We start from the raw sequence: 20318 nt of genomic DNA, 5'->3' as shown, positions 1-20318 counted from the left end.
AATGGCAATGGGAGTGTGGAGGCTTGGAACCGAGAGAATCTCAAATAAAAAGAAATTGTTAGCATGGTAAACACGCCTCGCAGTCGAATCACCTGCATGAGATCTCTCCACTCCGAACTCAAACGTGTTCGGGATGCAACTACTTTGAATCGATCGCGGGGAGTAATTGCGGTCAACGGTCGAGAACAATGTGCACCTGTTCTCTCTCTTTCAACTCTCCACTCTCTTTACCTGTTAATAAAATGTATATTCCACTTGGGTTCGTCTAATAATTTTCTTATGGGCCTGTTAACACCTTGGGGCCCTGCGCAGACCTACGCGTAAAACCTGGGCGTAATAATGGGTTTTGGCTTATAACTGTCGCTTGCGTTTTTATTATTTTTCACTTTCACTAATGAGGTACACGTGAAATCGTTTGTTACCCATTTTCTCTCATTCTAGCTGCACACACTCGCCTAATCGGCTTAAATTAAATCTACCGAAACATTGTGTGTGGGTTTAGGTTTCGGTGTTTACTTTTACTCAATTTCAGATCCCATCCTACGGCCAGAGATCAATGCTATCTGCCGATCTTGAATAGCCCACTTTATTGGCAAAGACAGTCGGAGATAGCCGGTAAGCAAACATCCAGCGCTTTCAAGCTGGATATGTAAAACTAGAATGGCCCATCAAACGGTGTTTGATTTCCAAATTTATGGGTCAAGCCAATGCAAATCAGTTTTCGAGTCCGTTCTTCAAGAAACGGGTCGTGCTTTGATAACAAATTGGGCAAACAATAAATGTGTGGAGACCAAATTTGGCCATTAATTCTATTCAGATGATATTGCCGCGAATGTGTCAAAATAGAGGCGAAGTAGACCGAAGAAAGCCCAATGTAATTTACCGGTTATTGATGATTTATAGCAGATTCCAAACTATATCTGCGGACCGTTTATCTTTTATTATAAACCTATTCTCTGGCACTGACAATAGTCACTACACAGACTAGACATACAAAAATATTTTAAAAGATCCACAAAAAATCTAATTTGATCAAATAAATTTACGTTCTTTCCTTCCATTTTACTCACCAATTATTATATACTTTAATAAGTCCGTGTCTTAATAACTTACAGCACGAACGTTTAGTTATAGTCTGGCGGAAATCTTTTGTAGGCAGTTATGAGATAAGCAAAACTTTTTCCTAATTACAAAATAATGGGCACTTATTGAAATGCTTTTTCTCATTATTTTTCACGTTCTTCTGTACTTAAAGACTGTTCTAAACGGCGCACATTCCTACTTTAATAGGATCTTTCTCCGACTAAGTGCAAATGATGGGCAAGTTATTGTTGATATTACTTTTATATCATTTTTCTTTATGCTCGTGTGCGGAGAATCGACCAGATCCACGCATAGTTGGAGGATTTCCAACTGATATATCCAACATTCCGTATATAGTATCCATACAATTGTATGGAATCCACCATTGCGGGGGTTCAATAATAAATAAACGTACCATTTTGACGGCAGCCCATTGCTTGACTGGTGTGTCGCATCGTCTGCTGAAAGTAAAGGTTGGTGGAACCTCGCGATACCACAATGATGGGGAATTATTCTCGGTTGCCGATCTGCACACCCATGAGAAGTACAACGCCAAGACTATGGACTATGATATTGGAATAATTCGGTTAAGGAACAATTTGACGTTATCCAATAAGGTTGGGATTTTAAAAACTACAGAGTAAACTTACAAGTACAACTTAACAGCTTTCTTTTTCAGGTAAAGGCTATCCCTGTAAACCCAAAAAAAATAGCGGATGGAACTTATGCCACAATTGCCGGCTGGGGATTTAAGTCCATGAATGGACCTCCATCAGACGGTCTAAGATATGCTCGAGTTCCGATCGTCAATCAAACGGCCTGCAGAAATTTACTAGGCAAAATAGTTACAGATCGGATGCTTTGTGCGGGATATCTTCGCGGAGGCACGGATGCCTGCCAAATGGACTCCGGAGGACCCCTGTCCGTCAGGGAGCAACTGGTTGGTATTGTGTCCTGGGGAGTGGGATGCGCACTGGCCGATAAGCCTGGAGTTTATTCACGACTAGATTCGCTATACCCATGGTTAAACAAGCTATTAAATAAATTGACCTAATAATTATTGCAAATACTAAAAATGTTGGTTTTAGTTTAAAAGTTTTCACTGGCGAGAGAATAACACACATCACCACCAACAGAACAACTTTCAAGTAAATGCTTTCACCTTTAAAGTTAATTTTTTATACAGAATTTGGTCGTTAAACTGCGTTAGAAAGAGAAAAGCATTTATGATAAAGTTTAATGTGCTGCTAAATTAAGCCTTCAAAGTTTATTTCTGTAGTTAAAGATTTCCCATATTTTGCTTATTGCCATAAACTCCTTTTAAAAATGTCGGTCGATTATTATCTTGTTTATTTAACTATCAATCAAAAATTTCAGCGCCTAATAATTGGCGAGCGAGTATTTTTTTTAAACATTTTTTTAGTTACAGTGGAGTAAGTCTTAGTAACGGTTTTAAAATTTAAATATTTGGATTTCAAAAATAGTGCGACCATGTGTGCAAAGCTATAAAAACGGAACGGCAAATTCATTGTTTTTTAGTCGCGGCCACACTGTTCAAAACAAAATATCAAAATAAAAACAATGGACCTGCAATTCGACAGTGAGACCTATTGGAACCGATCCTCCAGAGTGGCGTTCAGTTTTGATGATGAGGACGAGGTGGACCTCGCGCCGGAGTTGACCAGCAATGGAATCCTCGCCGACGACACCATCTCGGAGGCCAGCTTCAACAACAGTGCCACCCTGAACCTCTCCATTAAATCCATTTTAAGCGAGGATGCCCTAAAACTGGTGCTCCAAGAGCAGGCACTGGACGACAGGGTCCTACCAAAGGGAGTTTCGCCGGAGGAGGAGCTCAAACTGCTGCGCCGCCAACTCCAAAGCACTCTGTATAGTCCAAATCTTGAAGCCACGGCCCAGAAGTTGTTGCAGGGAAAAACGGCTCCTTTAGAGATGTTTAAGTCACTGCAGGAAAAGCAGCAGCTGCTGGACACCCTTCTGGTCCAAGGTGGTGGTCATGCTGTCATCACCGTGTTGCTTTTTCTCAAGAGGACCCTAAATTCGATTCAGTTTTATGGAATTCTAAGGGAGCGTCCCAAGGCTTTGGAGCAGTATCTGAGTTATCTGAAGGAAAGCGGCGATTTGGCCAGCCATATAGAGTTGCTGCAGCGATTTGGACGCCACCAGGAGGCGGCTCTTAAACAGTTCCAAGCTGCCTTAGCGGCCGGAGATCTAAGCATCAGAAAAAAGCATCTCCAGCTGTTGGTTGATGCCTATGCCACTGCGGGAGTGGGTATTATACCGCTCTACGAACAAGTTTTCCATGCTGCTCTCAAGATGCAGCAGCTAATGGAGAAGGAGAATGGCCTGAGCAAACAGCTCCAAGATCAGCCCACGCCTATTGAAGTACTATATGCCTGCTGCCAGGCCAACAGCAACTGGAAGGAGCAGGATATGCTTAAGTCTGTATCGCCTCAGCGATTTGCCGCCGATCAGCAAATTTCCGCAGCTCAGTACGAGTGGACTGCTCTCAATGAACGGGCACAGGCCCAGGCGTATGCAGATCTGGAATGCATATTCGAACGTGTGCCCAGTTGGCATCCTCTGAAGACCAAGCAGTTCCACATCAGCTTCGATCTGACTATAGCCGTTCTTCGTCTCTACGAACTGCAAGCTCCGTCTACCGTTCTCCAGCTATTTCTTTCCAAGATGGGCAATAGTGGGGAGAAACTGGACCTAGCTAGGCGGGTGAAGTGCATCAAGGCGGTGATCGATGCTATGGCCGGGATGAAACAACAGCAGGAACTGCAGCAGCTGAAGGACACCTTGCCCGAGCGTTCCGAGGAACAGTTCTACTGCGAGAACGCCCTGAAAACATTACAGAGCAAGCGATGGACAACCGACAACATCAAGCTCAAACTGTAGATTCGTCTTTTTTTTATTTGTATAAACGTATTTTATTGTTAATCATATATATGTGTATATAATTATATTAATTCTACTCTGGTTTCATTAAATAATTGCAAATCACAAGCTGAATATCGAATAAAAAACAAAAAATGTGTATGTAATATAGTTTATATCCTGCAGCCTCCTTTTGTTATGTTCGATGAGCAGTTTTGGATTACTTTCTTTCGGTTTCAGATATTTATTTAGTTTATTGAGTAAACAAATAAAAGCAGGCGTAGCCAATGGCAAACAAAGCGTTACAAAAATTGGATTCTTTAAACAATTTGTTTGTCTTAAATATTTCGTTTAAATAACAGCGCTGTAAAAAGCATTTGATGTATAAATAACCGCAAACAACAATTATGATATATATATAATTAGGCGTAAACATGTAAGGGAAGAGGAAGGGTGGGGTGTGTCTGTGTGTGTGTTAAGGGCAGTCCCCGGTTCTCGGACTGAATTTACAACGAAACATATTAAACAAGACGGACGACAAAGATGGGCCCTCAACTGATGCGTGTCGAACGGAAGTTGACGGGATTCAGGACCGGAAACGAGTTTCCAGGGCCCAGCCACTGCTAATTGGCAGCCTCGCAGTCCGAGTAGCTGAGCAGGCGCTGGCACAGGATCGTCTTGAACTTGACCGTAAAGCTATCGAATATGACATCGGTGTCTTGGAGCTGCTGCTGCTGATGCTCCTGACCCGCCGACGAAGCCGCCTGATTGCTGTCCGCCGCCGCAATAAGCTGCTTGAACTTCTGGTTGAGATTCTGCTCCAGCGTCGAATTATTGTTGTTGAAGTAGAAGACGTAGGCCAGCTCCAGCAGATAGTAGTCCAGATCGCCCATGAAAAACCGCTCACACTCCAGCATATCAAACTTGCGCTCGAGGAAGTGCAGACACAGGTGATAGATGAGGTGCTTCAGATCGGATCTCCTTAGAGGCACATAGCCCGTGTCCTTGCTGAAGTACTCGAACAACTTGAGCGTGCGCTGGGCGGAATCGCAGCTTTGCAGACACAACCGGAAGGCTTCCACGAATCGAAAGTTGAGCATACAGATACGTATGCGGTATTCGTTGCGATTTGGACGGGCGCATTCGCTAATCTTGTCGGGATTGTACAATCCATGAAAGGCGTACAGGCAGTAGTGAATGTAATGACGCAGTTGTTGCAGTGACGTCCCTTCCATTCCCTCGGTGCTCTGCGTAAAGGTGCTGGCATCGTCATCATCTCGGTCCAGCAGTTTCTCCGGATGCACGGGTATCCCAGAACCCAAAGCCTGGCCAGGTAATGGTACATAGCTCTGCTCCTCGGGGGTGTAGTCCATATCGATAGAGCTGTGGGCGTCTCCCAGCACTGGCGCATTGTACGAGAAGCTACCATCGTTTTGACTAAGGTTCTCAAGGCTACTCAGCATATCGTCCGAGTCCTGCCCAGTTGCCGCGTGCTCCGTGCTGCTCTTGTAGTTTGGAGTGCCCACAGAGTAGTGTTGATCGAAGCTGATGTTTGCCGGCTGCAGGAAGTGCGGCTGATATGGTGGCATAACCTTTAGATATCTCACTGGATCCTGGTCCAGACGTATGCGCGGTCTCGGTAGATTAATCTCCACTGGCGCTCCCACGCACTGGCTCTCGAATCGCATCAGTCGTTTAGTGGTCGGCAGGCACACTACTCTCTGTCGCATTCTCTCCACGCTGGGTCCCAAATCTCGGCCACACTGGCCGTTCGAATTGCCGCCAAAGGCTCGCACAATGTGATCGGTGGTCATGACCAGCGTGAAGTCCGCACCACAGTCTACGTACATGGGACGTTCTATGCTATCAATGGGCGAAGGCTTTAGCACCGCCCGTCGATCCTTGTCCTCGGTGCCCAGTTGGTGTTCCAGGTTTTTGCCCCACGTGTAGAGCGTGCAGCTGGACGAGATCAGACAGAAGTGGAACAGGCCACTGGAGATCTGCAAAGAGAAAAATAATTGATTAGAATTAAAAATGCTGTTTTATATATTCCACTCTCACTTACCTGCAGAATTTGTCCTGCCACCTCGCTGGTATCCACCAGATGAGGTGTCAGGTGTTCCGTGGGATCCGGTTCGGTGGCAGCAGCAGGAGCTGGTGCAGGAACCGCAGTGGGTGGCGGTGGGGTCGCTTTAAGTATTTCCGGCTCTCGCATACACGCCGGGGCAATTTTTTCCGTAGCATCTGACGGCGCTGCCTCGTTCTGGGCCTCCTGGCAATCTTTGGTCTCGCTGGGGGCCTTCGGTGTGGCTCCGGACACCACCGCTGCATAGGATGTGGTGGGCTCCACCAGGACGCTGGTACTCGGGATGGGTGCCGGCAGCAGAGTAGCCTCCAATTGCTTGCTCAAGAGCTCACGTTGCTGGTTCTCTTCCATTTTCTGCTTGGCGTTGGCGCGACGCTTTATTTGATTGGCTAGGCGCAAAGCCTGTGGCGAACTACCCCATGTGTACAGACGATCCTTTTCGTCTACAGCTAACTGTAAAAGGATGAAAGCATATATCTTGGAATACAATCCTACACCTTTAACTTACATTGGTAAAAAATTTGGTGTGTATCAGTCTTAGGCTGCAGCCGCCCACTTCCAGGAGCATTGGCAGGTTTATCTTGGTGTCGCCTCCGTGATCGCTATTGCCGGTGCCAAGCTGACCAAAGTGATTGGAGCCGAATACGAAAAGCTCGTTGCTGCAGTAGTTAGCCTCCATGTAGTTGTTGGATGCCCCGCACAGTACCAAAGTGTGCGCATGGCCCAGCGATATTTGTAAAATTTTCTACAATAAAAAGGAGTAGTAGGATTGTGCTAGTTACAGGATCATTTGACTTACCTTAAACTTGAAAAAACTGACTAGTTGTGGAGTAGCAATATTCTCGCAGCTGCCCTGTCCCAGCTGGCCATAGACGCCCCATCTAAAAATGGTTTAAAATAAGTTAATCAGTTTTCATACAACACAAATCCGGCCGTGAGCATACCCCCACATATAGAGCTTGCCATCCGCCACAGCCGCATTATGATATTGACCCGCCTCGAGCATCGTTATATTCATGCCATCCAAAGCCGTCACCAACATCGGTTGCAAAGCCATCTGCATGTGCCGTCCAATACCCAGCTGGCAAAGATTGTTATTTCCCACTGAATAAAGCTGCAATGATCAGTAAAATTTAATAAAATAACTCAATAAAATCATTAAACTCAAGATTAAAAACCTACGCCATTATTAGTTAGAATAAGTGTATGCTGTCGTCCACACTTAATAGCGTGCACTTGCAAATTGAGCTGGGAAAGGAGATCTAGGCTTTTTACAGCATGCGCTGGTTCTGGTGGCTCTGAAATAATACAAATTATTATTATATAAATTTATAAAAATTAAAAAATGACAAGAAATCTAACCTGTTGACTTTTGAGCACTATAATAACTGGGAATGCCACTGGAGCCCCAGAAGTATGCGGTTCCATCCACAACACAGGCGCAGTAGGCACAACCAGCTGAGATCGGTTTGAAACGTGAAGATTCAATGGCAAACTAAAAGAAAAACTCATTTAGTCCTAAGAATGAAGATAGTTAAAAAACTTGCCTGATTGTCTTCATAGTTTATACGGAAATTCGATAAAGCATTCACAATAGAATCATGCTTCACCCGCTGGGATTCCATATGTATGAGCACTGCCAAATATGTTTCAATTAGACTTTTGCAAAACTCAAATAACTGGGGATTATTATCATTAGACATCGCGCAGTCGCTGTTGTGGGATACAATAGGCCGTAGAGCGGGAGAAAAGGGGTTCAGTTGCTTGGACAGACGCTGAAAACAATTATTTATAAAATAATGTGTTACAAAATCTTAAACCAATATCCTTACCTGCAACACACAAGGTCTTATATGATCAAGCTTCTCCTGGATGAAAGCAAAGTAATCCATGGACACATGCGGCAAGTAGGTTATTGTCTCCATAAATATATTTTCGCTCAGATTGTACAGACAAACGTTGAGCTCGTTGTACCAGCCGAACTCCTGGGCCACCACGCTGATCAAAGCATTAAATGTATCCAAACACACACCTCGTATTTTTGCCAATATAATGGCCGACGAGAAGAGTCCACTTTGGCAAAGAACAATGCTCGTCATGTTGGTGTGATATTTGCTATTGGTCACCAGAAAGTTCCTATAATTTTTAAAAGTTATTTAGAAAGTTAATACAAAATAAAAGCCACTTTACTTACCACAGCGGTATATAGTTCTTATCATTCACTGCCTTCTCGGCCATCGTAATGAGCAACAAGTTCGCCAAATGAAACTGCGATGAAGGCGACATTTGAAGGGAGCTAATTGACTCGTCCACACCATAGTGATAGTCGCTGCAAACGGCGCCGCTAATAACATCCCCCTGCTGCTGTTTTTCGGGCAAGATCACTCGTACATCCTCCGAGTGTCGGTATGTAATGTCTCCCAAAATGCCCTTGAGCAGCGGGTGACCCAAGTACTTCGATCGCAGCAGATATGTTGACTTTAGGGCCATGGCGCTCAGCTGCATTAGGGCGTATGTGTGTCCGTACATGGCCAGTTTTAAAGCTGTGCGTATCGGTTTCACCCGGGCCACGTTGTACGTGAGTAAAGCCTGGGTAATCTTCTTTCGCCTCAAAAGATAATCACCAGCGAATTCGATGCACTGCTCGAATGAGAGGTCAAAAGTGTTGCAGAAGTCGCGGCACTGATTAAACTCGTTCTGCAGAGCGGCATCCAAAAACAATTCAAACGGCTCCTTTCTGTAAAGAAAATTTAAAAAAAGAATCGCCCAGCGAAAAAAAATTTAAAACATACCTCAGCTGTATTGTATATACATTTTTATTGGTGATCACATAGCTTGGATCGTAGTTAATCTTCGGGAACTCGGATTGCATTATCTCCATTTGGCGCAGAGAAAACTCACTGCTGACATCCGCCGTCTCATAGAACTGGATGTAATCCATGGGCGTGTGGATATCTTTCAGTTCAAAAGCCTTGGCCTTCTCCTCTTTGGTAAGGGTCTCTGGTTGGTCGGCGGGATTGCGGTACTGTGCCATCTGATATAAATGCAGCACAGTTTCATGCTCAAAGCGAAAGAGACCTAACTGGGCCAGATTATTAAAGCGCTGTAGCAGAAGAATCGTATTAGAAAATGGGAAACACTCATACGAATAACACGGAACTCACATCTTCGTCGGTAGTATGGAGGGAGGCCATTGCACTGCTGATCACGCTCACGGCATTGATGGCATTGCTGGGCATCTCGCTTTGATCCAGGCTCGAGGTGGCCGTAGTTGTTGCACTGGTTGTATCACTCTTCTGGGCACTAACCTCCGCCTGCTCCAGCTTCTCAATGTCCGCGTCCCGATTCTCCTTGTCTGTGTTGGCCACCATCGGATCCTCCAGCGATGAGGCCGCGGTGGAAATGGCCGAGTCACTGCGACAGTGCAGGTCTACGTAGTGTATACCGTAGAGTATGTTGGAGCTTATGAGTATTTCCTGGGTGTGCTTCGGAATCTTGTAAACGAACAATGGCTTCAGACTGATGTCAATGCTGTGCACGGTCAAACTGTGACTATTGCTATGCAATGCACTTAGTAGAAAGGTGCTGCGCAGATTCTGGATGGTGTAAAAGGATCCAGTGGTGGTTCCCAGCGGCTCTGGCGTTACTGAGGGCGAATCCATGATTGCAAACGAGCCCATCGTCGAGTCCGGCATAACTAAAACAAATAGAATGGATTAAAATAAGTCAATTTTCTCAATGAAAGACTTTAGCTGCTTCTACTAGGTCTGTCAAGTGTGAGAGTTGTGCAAACTCACCACGCAAGTGACGCTTCAATAGATGCAACAGTTCTCTCAAAACTGCACATCAATAAAACAAATTTTAAAATACACAATAAAACAGCATTTCAAAATTAACAAAGATAAACGCAATGTAGTCAAGAAAATATGTTAAAAAAGGGAATGGAATAAACAATGCCTTCAGTTATGTTAGCTTACGCACATTCATCGAACTTTTGCCGCTGATCGGAGAGGCGCATCTTGATGGCCTGTAACTTTTTGGATCCCAAACTCTTGAGCGATGCTAGGCGGGCTCTCGTCGCGGGCAAAATGCCATCCATGCTGCCCGCTGGCAGTTGTTGTTGTTGGAAGCGAACGCCTCCTTGTTGCTCGTTTGTTTGCCGGGCCACTGCCTCGCTGTAAGAAGGCGGCGCTGGCGGTGGTGGAACATCTGCAGTTGTTGCCTCTGTGGGCGCCGGAACGGTGGACGAGTCTGCAGTTGCCGCTGCTTGATTGCTGCCCGCTGCATCCTCGCTAGACGGCGGTGCGAAGACGTCCTCTTCCAACTGGCTGCTATCCGAGGCCGGGTCGGAACTATTGCTTTGTCGGGCGCCTGTCACCGTATTCTGCTGCTTGCCCTGCACGGACATTACGATCTGCCAGGCTCCTTCACGGGTCGTCGGTGAACTGTCTCCAGGATATACGTACTTGATTGCCTTTTGCTCTAGCAAGAGCTTGTACTGCTGTTTTAGTGACGAAGTTATCTGAAAACCGGAATGAACTTTAGTGGGATCTTTATACAAATACCTTTTACAGATAAATAATTTGAAAAAACCGTTTAAAAATCAATTTCAATGAATATTTTGTAGTTTTTCTATTTGACCAATTTTTTTCGATTAGAATAGAGTCTGTTAATTTTTTAAGCATTATAAACTGTATTATTTCAATATCAACAACGGAATGGTCCTGATGCTCATTTTAAAATAAATGGATTTTAAAACCCATAATCTAGCGTAAATCCTTACCAACAGCATGACGCCATCGTAGGCTTTATCCTTGCAGATAACTAGACGCATCACAGATCCGTTTTCGATGGCAGTGCTCGCGATCATGGGGCAGTTGGGACTTAGGCCCACAAAGCAGATGGATCCATCCGAGTATCCTATAATGGCCCTATTTTGACCGCTGTTGGTCTTCCACCAGACGACGGACAGAGGATAGGGGCAGGTCTTGGACGCCATGAAGGAGGTGGCCATCACCTGGCTGTTGCCGGTTGCATCGATGGGCTGCTGTTGCTGCGCTTGTGCTCCTGTCTCCTCTGTGCCGCTATTCCTCACCAGCATGTGCTCCGGCAGATCGTGACCCAGTGGCTCCTCCTCCTCCTGCAGCCTAACCTGCTCCAGATTCTCAGCCAGCTGCTCTACCGGTTCCACAGTTGGCTCGCAAAGTCCCGCCGAGTGATTAGGGCACTTCTTGGAGTTGGGGCACTCGTGCGGACCGACGAAGGGTATGATGTAGGAGGTCACCTGACTGGTGCTGTACAGCGATGAGGAGGCCAGGCCATGACTCTTTTCCACCAGCGCCAGGGCGGGCACAATGTGCAGCGTGTTGTCGAAACCTGTTGATGGATCAGTGGTCAGAAAGGTGTACTATTCGATCGTTAAATCAAAACAGAGAAAGCAACAAAAAATCAATAATCACACACGCACACATGAGGGCAGAGTAATTTTATCAGCACCACCACCCCCAACCAAAAAGTGGGTGGTACTCACATAGCACCAGCAGCCAAACGCCCGCCGGATCGAAGCAGACGTCGTGAATGACGCGATTGCGGAACCAGGATATCATCTTGACCACCTCCTGGCCGGAGGAGGCGCTGATGTAGCGCAGCAGGATCTCATTGTCCTCGCTGACCAGGCACAAAAACTGCTTTTCGTCCAGACCCGCCGTCACCGCGGACAGCTTGCAGCTGAGGTTGGTGACCAGAGGGCGCAGCTCGAACATGCCCAGCTCCTTGAGCTCCGCATGCCCCGACATCTCGAGGGGATTCTTGGTCGTGGGAACGCACTATTCCAATTTTAATTCGGCAAATCAGTGCAGTCCAATGAGCTTTTTCCCAATTTCCGAATGAAAACAAAGTAGAGGTGGACCCGTGAGACTTGTGGTTGGTCTGGCAACTCCTTTGTCACGCAACAATTTTCCAATTGGAACGCGATTTTTCGCAGATTTAATAGAATAACTAATATTGAAGAAATGCGCGGCCTCCCTCCGCACTGCTAACGTCGCGAAAATTTGGATAATCGCCAAAAATGAATCCAAAGCGAATTGTCACAACTGTCTGGCAACGCCACGTGTGCTGCGCACAAATCTTCACTTTTCGGGCTGTTAAATTATTTCGCCTAGCTTTTGCACGAGAGGCACGTTTCGAGAATAGAAGCTACTATTTTTACACCCGCTTGGGCGGTTTTCACTCGCGGAAAACCTGCCGAAAACACGAATCAAGGCGAAAAGTCGTGCCCGATGGCCAAAGCTGTAGCACTGAAAACATCTGATTGGCAACTGGAAGAGGAAAAGGTGGCAGCACGACAAATTCTGTGTAAACGGTCACACTTTTCCAGGGCATCCCTGCAATCGAAAATAACGGCGGGAACTAGCGGCGTCGCTTGTGTGAATATCAACAACGAACAATTAATTGATAAAAGCAATTGCAAGCGTTTAGTTGAGTGAAAAACTATCTCCTAAATTAAGTATATCCAAGTTGGCAATGGAATCACGGTTGCCGAAACCGTCGGCCCTCAAAAGGCCCCAGATGCCAGTGAAAACCGTGCTGCCCACAGATCGCATTCGCGCAGGAGGTCCTGCAGGATTGGGATTAATGGGAGCTGGTGGAATTAGCGCCTTTAATGCCAATCAAACCTACTGCGGCAACTTGCTGCCGCCTCTGTCGCGCGACCTTAACAATCTGCCGCAAGTCCTTGAGGGCCGCGGAGGAGGTGAGTTCAAGCAACTTTTTCGAAGGATTCCCATCTAATTCTTTACTTATTTTGTGCAGCTCGTGCAGCCTCTCCCGAACCCATGAAGATTGGCAACCGGGCCAAGCTAAGACGAAGTAGGAGCGCCTGTGACATCAATGAACTGCGCGGAAACAAGAGGACTGCTGCCGCTCCTACATTGCCCAGTATTCCCAGCAAAGTCTCTCGCCTGGCCAGCACACTAGCTGCTCCCAGCCATCGACCAGCTCGTCCACCGGTCAGCTCCTTATCAACAGCCAACGCTGCTCCCAAAAGACCGCCAGTAACGCGTCCTGCTCCTCGAGCTGCAGCACCGGCAACTACCAAAGCTAAGCCCGCAGGAGGAGGAGGGGCATCCAGCACGGGGGGTGCTGCTGGAACCACCGCAAAGCGCATTGCCCCCTACGATTTCAAAGCCCGTTTCCATGATCTGCTAGAAAAGCACAAGGTGCTCAAAACCAAGTATGAAAAGCAGATAGAGGACATGGGCGAGCTGGAGTCCATGCCGACGCAACTCGAGGAGGCGCAGAACAAGCTCATCGAAACGGAGACTACTTTGAAGAACACTCAGACGGACAAAGAGTGTCTCCAAAGACAGGTGAAGCAGCACACCAAGAATATCGAGACCATTACTTCGTCACTGGGCAGGACTAAAGAGGAGCTCTCCGAGCTGCAGGCAATACATGAGGTAAGAATATAATTTTAAAAAACAAACAAAGGTCTTATTACTGTTTATTACAGAAAATAAAAACGGAGCATGCTGCATTGACCACAGAAGTTGTCCATCTGCGCCAGCGCACCGATGAACTACTGCGCAGCAATGAGCAACAGGCCGCCGACCTGGAGACCTGCAAGGAGCAGCTGTTCCAGTCGAACATGGAGCGCAAGGAGCTGCACAACACGGTGATGGATCTGCGCGGCAACATCCGGGTCTTCTGTCGAATACGACCCCCGCTGGACTCCGAGGAGAACCGCATGTGCTGCACCTGGACATACCACGACGAGGCGACCGTTGAGCTGCAGAGCATCGACGGGCAGTCCAAGAACAAAATGGGCCAGCAGATCTTCTCCTTCGACCAAGTTTTTCATCCGCTCTCCTCCCAGTCAGACATATTCGAGATGGTGTCGCCGCTTATCCAATCGGCACTCGATGGCTACAACATTTGCATCTTTGCCTACGGGCAGACCGGCAGTGGCAAGACCTACACGATGGACGGAGTGGCGGACAGTACGGGCGTTATTCCACGCACGGTGGATCTGCTCTTTGACTCCATCCGGGGCTATCGCAATCTGGGCTGGGAGTACGAGATCAAGGCTACGTTCTTGGAGATCTATAACGAGGTATTGTACGATCTGCTGAGCAACGAGCAAAAGGACATGGAGATTAGGATGGCTAAGAACAACAAGAACGATATCTATGTATCTAACATAACGGAGGAGACTGTTCTGGATCCCAATCATCTGCGCCACCTGATGCACACAGCCAAGATGAACCGGGCCACCGCTTCAACCGCTGGCAACGAGCGCTCCTCCCGTTCCCATGCTGTCACCAAGCTGGAGCTTATCGGACGCCATTCCGAGAAGCAAGAGATCTCCGTGGGCTCCATAAACCTGGTGGATTTGGCCGGCTCTGAGTCTCCGAAGACGAGCACCCGCATGACGGAAACAAAGAACATCAATCGATCGCTCTCAGAGCTCACCAACGTGATCCTGGCGTTGCTGCAGAAGCAGGATCACATTCCGTACCGGAACTCCAAACTTACGCACCTTTTAATGCCTTCGCTGGGTGGCAACTCAAAGACCCTCATGTTCATCAATGTTTCGCCGTTCCAAGACTGCTTCCAAGAGTCCGTCAAGTCGCTACGCTTTGCCGCCTCTGTGAACTCTTGTAAAATGTCCAAGGCAAAGCGCAATCGCTACCTAAACAGCTCGGTGGCCAACAACAGCACGACCAGCAACAGCAGTGGCAGTTTCGATAAATAAAGAATAAACTTTGTTTCCAGTTTCAACAATTGTCAAATTCTCTAACCTGTTATTGCTTAATTTATGTGTTTACTTTTAGTGCAAATAAACTAATAAAGTGCTGGAATTCAATGCTATCTCACTTGGCTCCCACTGCCGCCCGCACCTCTGCGGGTATCTTCCCAACCAGTTCGGCATGGTTCTGTCCCAAGCTGGCCAGGACGCCCTGACGATTCACATGCTCCACATCCGCGTTGTAGGCGTAGTGGTCGCCATTGATGTTGGTTAGGGTCCCGCCCTGGGCTTCCAGCACGGCCTCGGGTGCGCAGGTGTCCCACTTCTTGCATCCCGGCGTGGCAAATACGTAGGCATGGGCCTTGCCCTCCAAAAGCTGCAGAACTTTAAAGCCAGCTCCTCCAACTTTTAGAACCTCTGTGGATGCGAAAGCATTAAGAGCTTGCTGGTGCAGGGCATTGGAATGTGAGCGTGTGGTGGTGATGATGAATTGGCCGGGTGGAGCGGGCACCGCTGTATATCCTCCAGTTCCCAGACCCTTGAGGCCCCAAATAGTGCGACCCATTTCGCCATCGGGCTGCTTGTAAAAGGGCTGATGGATGATGCCGCCCACCGCAGAATCCTTGACAGCTATCCCAATAAGTACGGTAACGTGCTCCACATGCCCTGCGGGAAAACAAAGGAGTGACTTTTAGATCGGGAGCTTAACAGAGTTCTCTAAATCTTACCCTGTGTGTACTCCGCTGTGCCGTCGAGGGGATCCACCCATATTACAAAGTCCTCGGGTTTGACATCCTCCCACTCCGACGGGCAGCTTTGTTGTAAGAATCCTTCATCCAGCTCTGAGACCAGCCAATCGTCGCAGACGTTTAGGTCGGAACCTCCTTCCTCGCCGATGATCTTCACAGTTGGAAACTTTTTGGTCAGAGATGCGATGATGCAGCGTTGAGCGCAGCGATCCGCCTCTGTCTGTAAGTCGTTTTTTCCCTTGTCTACTATTCCGAGGTCGCCTTTTTTGAGCACATCGCGTATGATCCCGCCAGCCCGCTTTGCCGTGCTTATCGAGGACGCCATGACGCGCATGATCACTGGAGCAGTCGCAGCCATCGTTATCTTATTTGTTTTGGGATATGTTTATGAGAGATCTTTCAAAGATTGGAATGGATTTGGGATGTTTTCGCCGCTGCGAAAAGATGATTACGGTGAAAGTACAACAGCTGAGTGCCGGTAGAGAGGAGCAAAAACCGCAGGTTCATTTGCGTTGGAGTAGGTTGCCGATATTTAATGCTTACCGATATAATTAAATATTTTTTAAGAAGCTTCACTTTATTAAGATATTCTTCCAATATAGAAGTAGTTTCACAAAAATCTCTAAAGGTTTGAAATTACTTTTAAAGCAGTTAATAAATAGATTGGAATATTTTGTATTTTAAATTCAGAAGACGGATGGCTTAATGCATAACGTTTTGTTTCTGTTACATTTCAAATTTTTGAGAAAATATCTCGAAAGGTTTAAAATCTCATTTAAAGGGGTCAATAAGTATGATTAGAATATGTTATATTGTAAATAGATTAGACAGATGGCTAAATGCAGAAAGTTACCTTTTTTTTTACATTTGTACATTTTTGAGAGATTTGAAATCTATAAAATTACTTTTTTATTTATATTAGTCTGGAAATCTTGAAAAAACTGTTTACTTTCATAAATCTGACTTTTTATTATGTTTGCTATTTCTCTTTCGGTAACAGAGTTTTTACATCAACACAGAAAAAACAACATCCATGTCGTAGACAACCTTGAAATGTTTCTTAGACATGACCAAAATGTTTTCCAAAAACTTTTTCTGTTTATTTAAATAAACATTTTGTATACTTGCATTTTTTTAATATTTTTAGCTTTTTTCTAGCCCTAAAACTTTGGCACCGCAGTCTGGCAACACTGAAGGCACACAAGACCTTTGGACCACCCGCTCTCCCTGCACCAACAAATCAGTTAATTTCCATCTTGAAGAGGTAAGTTCTTGAAATTAAAAAAAATTTAATCAATTTCTTAAATTATAAATATATTTTGCAGAAAATGGCGCGAGTTTTGGTTGGAGTTAAGCGTGTGATTGACTACGCCGTCAAGGTGAGCTTTAGTAACAGCCTGTTGCGTATCTTTTCCCATCTTTTTTTTATCACTTGTTGCGCTTTGTTTTGCGTAATCGCTTTAATTAAATGGCAATTAAAGTAATTTCGACCTTCATCCAATGTCCAGGTCCGCGTCAAGCCCGACAAGACAGGTGTGGTCACCCAGGGCGTGAAGCACTCGATGAATCCTTTCGACGAGATCGCCGTGGAGGAGGCTGTGAAGCTGAAGGAGAAGAAGCTGGCGGAGGAGGTGATCGCAGTCTCCGTGGGTCCTGCCCAGTCGCAGGAGGTGATCCGCACCGCCCTGGCCATGGGCGCCGATCGTGGCGTCCACGTGGAGATTCCGGCCGCAGAGTACGAGCTGCTGCAGCCAATCCACGTGTCCAAGATCCTGGCCAAATTGGCGCTGGACGAGAAGGCCGACCTGGTGATCCTGGGCAAACAGGCCATCGATGACGATGCCAACCAGACGGCCCAGATGACTGCCGCCGTGCTAGACTGGCCGCAAGGCACCTTCTGCAACAAGATCGAGAAGACGGACGCCGGTCTGACCATCACCCGTGAGATTGACGGCGGTCTGGAGACAATCAAGACAAAGATACCGGCTGTTTTGAGTGCTGATCTGCGCCTGAACACGCCGCGTTATGCTACGCTGCCAAATATCATGAAGGCCAAGAAGAAGCCGCTGAAGAAGATTACGGCCAAGGATCTCGGTGTGGATACTTCGCCGCGAATTGAGGTCGTCTCCGTAGAGGATCCTCCGGTGCGCCAGGCCGGAGCAACGGTCGCCGACGTGGATGCCCTGGTTGCCAAGCTGAAGGAGGGCGGCCACATCTAGATCTTCCTCAACTAGCAAATTGTGAGCAAAAATTCTACGTTTTTTATTAGTTGAAGTTATCAGAAACGTGCATTTACCCAGCCTCAGAGTCGGATCCGCTGACAGGCTTTAAAATTCTACCCTTCCCCGTGTGCTTTAAGTGAAATCTAAATTGGAATTTATTTTCGTTTTGTCCAGCTCTAAGAATAAAGTAATTGTAAGCTCTGAAATCGTACAACAGGGTCAGCCAATAACTCGCCTTGTTTACTTTTCTCTCTGTCGGTAATGCCTTTTCAGGAAATCCTGCTCAACTTGACGCCCAAAAAAAGTATACAAGGTCAACACCCAATGGTCATTGATTTTCCATTGTTTTCGATCGTTTTTATTAGCTGAAAACTTGAAAGGAAAACATTTGCTAATGTGTATTATATAAGAGTAAAAATGGTATAGATAGTACATGTTGTTCATAAAATTCTCAACTACAGGCTAAAAATGTTTGTTTTTGTTATGGACGATCATGACACACATGCTTAATATTTAAAGATATTTTTGTGTACACATTTTAAAAAAGACCGATTTACCCGGTCTGAAGTAGATAAAGATTAGGGTGGGTTGACTTTCCTGATTAACTGAGGAGGCAAAATGAATTGGTTGAGTAAATGCAAGTAATTTGTTCTTAGAATAGATTCAAATAACAATTTTGAATTTCGAGATCGTTTTTTAAGTAGGCAAGTCAAATTAATATTTTTTTTTAATTTTTGGCCTAAATACTAATAGCTCAATTCTGAATATGGCAAAATTTTAGATGCCTCTTTGAATTCTTATTTATATAAATACACCCACCCTACTATAAATTAGACTGGCAAACGCGGCAATAATAATTGCCAATTGAAAAATACATTGTGCTTAAATAAAAAAAAACGGCCAGTAGATAAGACTCCGTAGTATATAGCTTCCAATCTCGCAAAGCTTTTGGCCACGGTGAAAAATTGGTTTTATAAAAATATGCAGCTATGGCCGATAGCCAATAAAGTTTTATCATAATTGCGACTTGGATTTCTCTCGTACCCCTTTCCTCGATTATCACACACCGCGCCAAAGCCAGCGCCCAATCCATTCCAATAGTCATCAAACCCGTCCAGCTGCAACCGACTGTTTGTCGCGGAAATGCAGAATGCGCGTAAGCATTGTGGTGATGCAGGGGATCTGCTTCTGCTGGTGCATCTCAGGCGTGTCCGGGGTGCAGGACTCGAAGTCGACGGCCACTCGTTGGCACACAAATGTGAGCAGGGTCAGGATGTCCAGCCGTTTGCCATTGGCTGCCAATTCTGCGCACAGACTCTGCATGAACCAGCTGCCCCGGGTCGTGTTGCGCCACGAATAGAATCCAGGAACGGTGGAGTAGGCAATTAGAAAGTCAGCGTGCACGGGTATCTTGTAGCTCATAGAAGAGTCGCCATCCGTCTCCGTCTGGCCACGCTGCATGGTTACTCCACCGTCCAATCGATCTCCCTGACAGGCCTGGATGAAAAACAGCTTGGGCTTGCCGGCCAGAGAGGGACAATGATTGGCCGTGAAGAAGCTCCAGATGTTGTCCAGCTTGTATTGAGTGTCCTTGGCGTAGATATAGCCCATCTCGCCGTGCGACAAAATGGCCACCAGGATGCAATCGCTGTCTGAGTGATTTTGCGAGGATGCATACTCAATTGTTCGCACGATGTCCTTGTAGCGGCAGTCCTTGTACACCGTAACCTCGAAGTCAAGCTGCTTGAGCACCCGGGTGAGATTCTCGCAGTCCACGTTGGTTCCCGCTCGTGATTTCAAAGTGGGCACCTCGAAGTGCTCATGATTGAAGATCAGGGCCATTCCGCGATTCTTGTGGCGCATATTGTACTCGGCTGCATGTCGATCGGTGACCATTTTGGCCACATTCTTGCGGTAGCTCGACGAGGGTGAGCTGTACCCGTTTGCCAGCTGCCCGATGGCTCCGGTGCCAAAGGAATGCGAGGCTCCTGCGACCAGTACGCTGCTCCCCGCTCCTCCTGATCCTGCGGAACCCAGGGCATCCGTGTGATCGTGGGGATTCTCCGGATTATCCACCCTTATTCCCACCTGATCGGCAGATTCTCCATTGTTGCTAGCGTCCATGACGAAATTCCCTCCTTGAGCCTGCGAAAACTGATGAGTCACAAAACACTTCGCAACTGGTTTTTTAAAATTCGTGAAAAACTCAACTGCACGACTGCAGCAAAAATGCTAAGTTCTGGGAAAAGTCCGTGTTTACGTACAACAAAGACAACTAGTGATTAACTAATTATTTAGTTGCTTTGCTTTATTCCTCAAATTAGTATGACCGTTGATGTGCAGTTGAAATATCCGACATTGCACCTGAATTAGAGGTGAAACTACCATTTCGTGTCACAACGGAAATTTAAGCAAAACCATTTAATTACATAAATTATGATTTGAATAATTAACTAACCTTTTATTTTTTAAAATAAAAAATTGTTGTTTCAAAACTTGCAAATTCATTAAATAAGTTTTCTCTGAAC

The 20318-nt window shown here is 46.3% G+C and overlaps 7 protein-coding genes across 8 annotated transcripts; 4 read left to right on the top strand and 3 right to left on the bottom strand.

Moving 5' to 3' along the window:
- Positions 1-1313: 1313 nt before the first annotated feature.
- LOC108051437 (trypsin-1) lies at positions 1314-2153 on the top strand. Its single transcript, XM_017133550.2, has 2 exons — positions 1314-1700; positions 1763-2153. Exons 1-2 carry the CDS (start codon positions 1314-1316, stop codon positions 2135-2137), a joined length of 762 nt encoding a protein of 253 aa, XP_016989039.2. The 3' UTR covers positions 2138-2153.
- A 488-nt stretch (positions 2154-2641) lies between these two features.
- On the top strand, positions 2642-4149 carry LOC108051444 (vacuolar protein sorting-associated protein 16B). Its single transcript, XM_017133558.2, has one exon. It carries the CDS (start codon positions 2665-2667, stop codon positions 4006-4008), a length of 1344 nt encoding a protein of 447 aa, XP_016989047.1. The 5' UTR covers positions 2642-2664; the 3' UTR covers positions 4009-4149.
- Positions 4150-4392: 243 nt separating this feature from the next.
- LOC108051441 lies at positions 4393-12388 on the bottom strand. The gene is made up of 15 exons (XM_017133555.2): positions 11604-12388; positions 10857-11449; positions 10055-10595; positions 9238-9770; positions 8866-9176; positions 8268-8810; positions 7906-8209; positions 7621-7848; positions 7436-7568; positions 7256-7371; positions 7018-7187; positions 6873-6954; positions 6582-6818; positions 6053-6526; positions 4393-5987 (listed from the first exon to the last, which is right to left on the bottom strand). The coding sequence occupies exons 1-15, from the start codon at positions 11866-11868 to the stop codon at positions 4611-4613; spliced, it is 5907 nt and encodes a 1968-aa protein (XP_016989044.2). The 5' UTR covers positions 11869-12388; the 3' UTR covers positions 4393-4610.
- A 69-nt stretch (positions 12389-12457) lies between these two features.
- On the top strand, positions 12458-14941 carry LOC108051443 (protein claret segregational). Its single transcript, XM_017133557.2, has 3 exons — positions 12458-12824; positions 12884-13530; positions 13584-14941. The coding sequence occupies exons 1-3, from the start codon at positions 12596-12598 to the stop codon at positions 14823-14825; spliced, it is 2118 nt and encodes a 705-aa protein (XP_016989046.1). The 5' UTR covers positions 12458-12595; the 3' UTR covers positions 14826-14941.
- Positions 14842-16058, bottom strand: LOC108051449 (3'(2'),5'-bisphosphate nucleotidase 1). The gene is made up of 2 exons (XM_017133563.1): positions 15548-16058; positions 14842-15485 (listed from the first exon to the last, which is right to left on the bottom strand). The coding sequence occupies exons 1-2, from the start codon at positions 15924-15926 to the stop codon at positions 14944-14946; spliced, it is 921 nt and encodes a 306-aa protein (XP_016989052.1). The 5' UTR covers positions 15927-16058; the 3' UTR covers positions 14842-14943.
- Positions 16059-16734: 676 nt separating this feature from the next.
- LOC108051448 (electron transfer flavoprotein subunit beta) lies at positions 16735-18259 on the top strand. Of its 2 annotated transcripts, none has more exons than XM_017133562.2 (4): positions 16735-16832; positions 16894-16947; positions 17077-17808; positions 18064-18259. In XM_017133562.2, exons 2-3 carry the CDS (start codon positions 16897-16899, stop codon positions 17785-17787), a joined length of 762 nt encoding a protein of 253 aa, XP_016989051.1. In that variant the 5' UTR covers positions 16735-16832; positions 16894-16896; the 3' UTR covers positions 17788-17808; positions 18064-18259. The 2 variants fall into 2 exon arrangements, with proteins under 2 accessions (XP_016989051.1, XP_016989050.1); XM_017133561.1 differs by lacking the exon at positions 18064-18259 and adding an exon at positions 17869-18020.
- On the bottom strand, positions 18119-20188 carry LOC108051445 (caspase). Its single transcript, XM_017133559.2, has 2 exons — positions 20002-20188; positions 18119-19935 (listed from the first exon to the last, which is right to left on the bottom strand). The coding sequence occupies exon 2, from the start codon at positions 19912-19914 to the stop codon at positions 18895-18897; it is 1020 nt and encodes a 339-aa protein (XP_016989048.2). The 5' UTR covers positions 19915-19935; positions 20002-20188; the 3' UTR covers positions 18119-18894.
- Positions 20189-20318: the final 130 nt, after the last annotated feature.

This window comes from Drosophila rhopaloa, unplaced genomic scaffold (assembly GCF_018152115.1).
Source record: "Drosophila rhopaloa isolate 14029-0021.01 unplaced genomic scaffold, ASM1815211v1 contig_178, whole genome shotgun sequence".
NCBI classification, from domain to species: domain Eukaryota; kingdom Metazoa; phylum Arthropoda; class Insecta; order Diptera; family Drosophilidae; genus Drosophila; species Drosophila rhopaloa.
This window is presented reverse-complemented; position numbering and strand designations above follow the sequence as displayed.